This window comes from Orycteropus afer, unplaced genomic scaffold, assembly GCF_000298275.1.
Source record: "Orycteropus afer afer isolate SDZICR_OR568_19922 unplaced genomic scaffold, OryAfe1.0 scaffold00461, whole genome shotgun sequence".
NCBI classification, from domain to species: Eukaryota; Metazoa; Chordata; class Mammalia; order Tubulidentata; family Orycteropodidae; genus Orycteropus; species Orycteropus afer.
Window position 1 is genome coordinate 2,216,798 of NW_006922048.1, and position 3,386 is coordinate 2,220,183.

Below are 3,386 nucleotides of genomic sequence, written 5' to 3' on the forward strand. Positions count from 1 at the left end.
TCTGTGGCCTCTGTGCAGCCTGTCCCAGTTGCCTGACTGTGTGCACACACTGTGTCCATGACTAGTCTGTATGTCTGTGGCCTGAGTGTGTGTGTACCCATCCCTGTGGCTTCACTGTGCAAGCATCTGTGTCTGTCCATGGTCTGATTGTGTGTCTGTGGTCTGACTGTGTGTCGATGGCCCGTTTGTGGCCTCTGTCCAGTCTGCCCCAGTGACTTGATGGTATGCATACATTTGTGTCTGCATCTAATCTGTGTGTCTGAGGTCTGACTGTGTGCATGTCTGTGTGTAGACTTTGCCTCTCCATAGTCTGTGGGTCTGTGGGTCTGTGGTCTGACTGTGCACACGTCTGCGTTTACACCTGTCTGTGTGTGTGGCCTGACTGTGTGCATCTCTGTGGCCTGACTCTTCAGGTATCCTTTCCTGTGTTCGTCTGTGTGTCTGCGGGGTCTTACTGTGTATGTGTGGTACCCTCCCCTCCCCTTCCCTGCACGCTCCTGTGACCCGGGCGTAGCAGCCCAGCCTTTCCCTGGGGCCGGGCGAGGTGACCGCAGGCGGGTATTTTAGGACTCAGGATCACAGCAGCTGCACCATCATTATGTGGCCTTCGTCCCTGTGGCCGTGACCTGGACCCACCCAGGCCTGGTAACCAGGGTGTGGGATGACCCGGTGAGGACCTCAGGCCTCTCCCTGGCCGGAGACTGGGGACATGGGGAGGGGACTCGGCTAGGTATTCAGCCACTTGATGAGGGCTTCCTTCGCTCTGGGTGAGTTTGGGTTCCTGTGGGGGAAACAGACACTAGATGACTGGTGGCGTAGTGCCTGACGCATCTGACTGCTAACCAGAAGGCTGGCGGTTCAAAGCCACCACCCACTCCTCGGAAGGAAGGTTGGGGAATCTATTTCCATGATGATACCACCTCGGAAACCCAAGGAGGGGTTACTATGAGTCGGATCTGACTCAACAGCAGTGGGCTTTTTTTTTTTTTTTTTTTTAAATCTAATTGCAGACCACTGGTGAATGCAGTGAAGGGCACTTTTTGTAATGGAGAGGCTGTGGGACATGGAGTGGGGGGCACTGACCTTCACTGAGGAGGTGACGGTTGAGCTGGGACAGGGTGGAGGCAGCCATGCTGGGGGGTGGAGGTGAGAAGCAGTGTCCCCAGAACAGCAGGGACAGAGACTCTGAGGTGATCTGAGATCAGCCTGTGCGGCTCGTGCCCCGAGGAGGAGGGGGCACTGAAGTTGGTAGCCAGCCTTCCCTAGGGGTGGCGGGAGCCGTGAGAGGTTTTAGAGCCGGACAGAGATGGGCAGGTGCACCTGTTGGGAAGGTGCTTCTGGTGACTGAGCAGGGTCGGTTGTAGGGCCAGGTGGCAGCAGGGGGAAACGGGTCTCCACAGAGCTGAGGAGCAATGATTTTGGAGTACCCACGGGACTGGTATTCAGTCCAAGGTCACGGTGCAGCCCAGGGTCAGGACTCAGCCCAGAGCTGAAGCTCAGCCTGGGTTGAGCTGGGACTGTTTGTGGTTGGGGCTCAGTCTGGGATTGGGGCCTGGTCTGGGGTTGAAGCTCAACCCAGAGCTGGGGCTCAGCCAAGGTTGGGGGCTCCATCCAGGATTGGTCTGGGATTGGGGCTCAGCCAGGGTTGGGGCTCAGCTCAGAGACTAAGCAAGGGTCCGGGCTCCATCCGGGACTGGGATTTGGTCTTGGGTTGAGGCTCAGCCCAGAGCTAGAACTCACCGGGGTCAGGACTCCATCCAGAGTGGGGGCTTGGTCCAAAGTTGGGGGTTCAGCCTGGGGTCAGAGGTTCAGTTGGGGTTGGGGCTCAGCTGGGATTTGAGTACTCACCATTTCCTTTCTGCCCCTTTTCCCTGTAACCCTCCCTCATCCCTCTTTGATCCTCCTGCCACCTCCTCCATGCAGACTCCCAGATTTCCCCACTCTCCACTTATGGCCCTTCCGTTGTCTCTGCAGGCGCTGCCCCGTCTGAAGCTCGGCTCGAGGCCTCTCTGTAAGGGACCAGGGGGCCATACCTCCTCCAGGGCGGAGGTTGGAGGTTGCTGCCAAGCATGGCGGCCACCCGAGGCCCTGGCGTGCCGTCTCTGGTTGGTCCTGTGGGCCTCCTTGTGGTCCTGCTAGTTGGAGGCTGCGTGGCAGAAGGTAAGAGAAGCTGGCATGGGATGCGAGTGTGCCTTTGTGTGTGTGTGTGTATGTGAGAGAGAGAGAGAGAACACATCTCTGTCTCCTCCCTGGGGCTCTTGGTTTTGCCAAATAGAGCCCCTGCTGTCCATAAATGAGGCAGCATAAAGCACCTACTGTGTACTGGGCTGTGCACTGAGAGCTTCAGAGGTAAATAGTAATAATGATATCTGTGAAACAGTGACAGTAAAGATAGGGACATCTGTTTCTTGCCCATCAACTCGGCATCAAGCCCAGTGCTAAGCACAGACATTACCTGCTTCAGCTCCCTGGAGCCTCACAAGACCCCACTGTGCCAGTTCTTTTACCTTCCTGTTTTCCAGTGAGAGAGACCAAGGCTCAGAGGGCGCAGGGACTTCCTTGAGGTCACCCCTGAAAGTTGGTTCCCTTTCTCTCATAGCAGGCAGCAAATGCCAGTGCCCAAGTGGCAGACACACCTTCCCAGGCAGAGCAGGAACGGGAGTAAGGGACAGAGAGAAGTTAAGAGAGGCTTGTTGGGACAGAGGGCATTGCAGCTGGGGCTTTGTGACTGTGTAGGAGTTTGCCAATGGCTAGGGCATCCCTGGTGGAGGGGATGGCACACAGAAAGGCCTGAAGGGAAAGAGATTCATGTAGTTGGGGGTAGGGCAAGGCCATGTTTCTGGCTATAAGATGGGGAAGATGAGGGTTAGTTCCAGGTCCAACATCAAGACCTACTGTACAGATAGGGGCCTCAGAGGAGGCATCACTCAGGCTTGTGTGGATACAGGAGGGCAGGTCAGCAAGGCCCATTGTTGTGGAAAGAAATTGGCTTCTGCAACCAGTCAACCTGCTGTGTGATGACTGGCCCGTGGCTTAACCCCCTCAGCCACCCATCTCTGCCTCGATTTAACAGAGCTTATAGCATTATCCACATCCCAGTGGGCTGATGACAAAGGTACCTCATAAGCCCCTGCATGCTTAGAAGAAAGGGCATTGGAGCTGGGGCTTTGTGGATGTGTAGGAGTTTGCCTACTGCATTGTCCCCTCCACCAGGCTATAGCGCTCCTGGTGGAGAGGACAGCACTGTAGACCCACAATCCTATGCTACCGTCAGCATAGTAAATGTTGTTGGGCCAACATTGGAGATACATACGTCTGCTTCTTCCATTTGTGATTTTTCTTGTTTTCGTGTCGGTGGTGGTTTCTTGTGTTTTTTTTTTTTTTTT

General features: G+C 55.5%; 1 protein-coding gene across 1 annotated transcript in view; it reads left to right on the top strand.

The window, feature by feature from the left end:
• The first annotated feature begins 2,069 nt into the window (after window positions 1-2,069).
• Window positions 2,070-3,386, top strand: part of PTPRS (protein tyrosine phosphatase receptor type S) — an 83,190-nt gene continuing 81,873 nt past the window's right edge. The window contains exon 1 of the mRNA XM_042782767.1: window positions 2,070-2,160. Coding sequence (XP_042638701.1) covers window positions 2,070-2,160 — 91 coding nt within the window. The remainder of the gene's footprint in view (window positions 2,161-3,386) is intronic.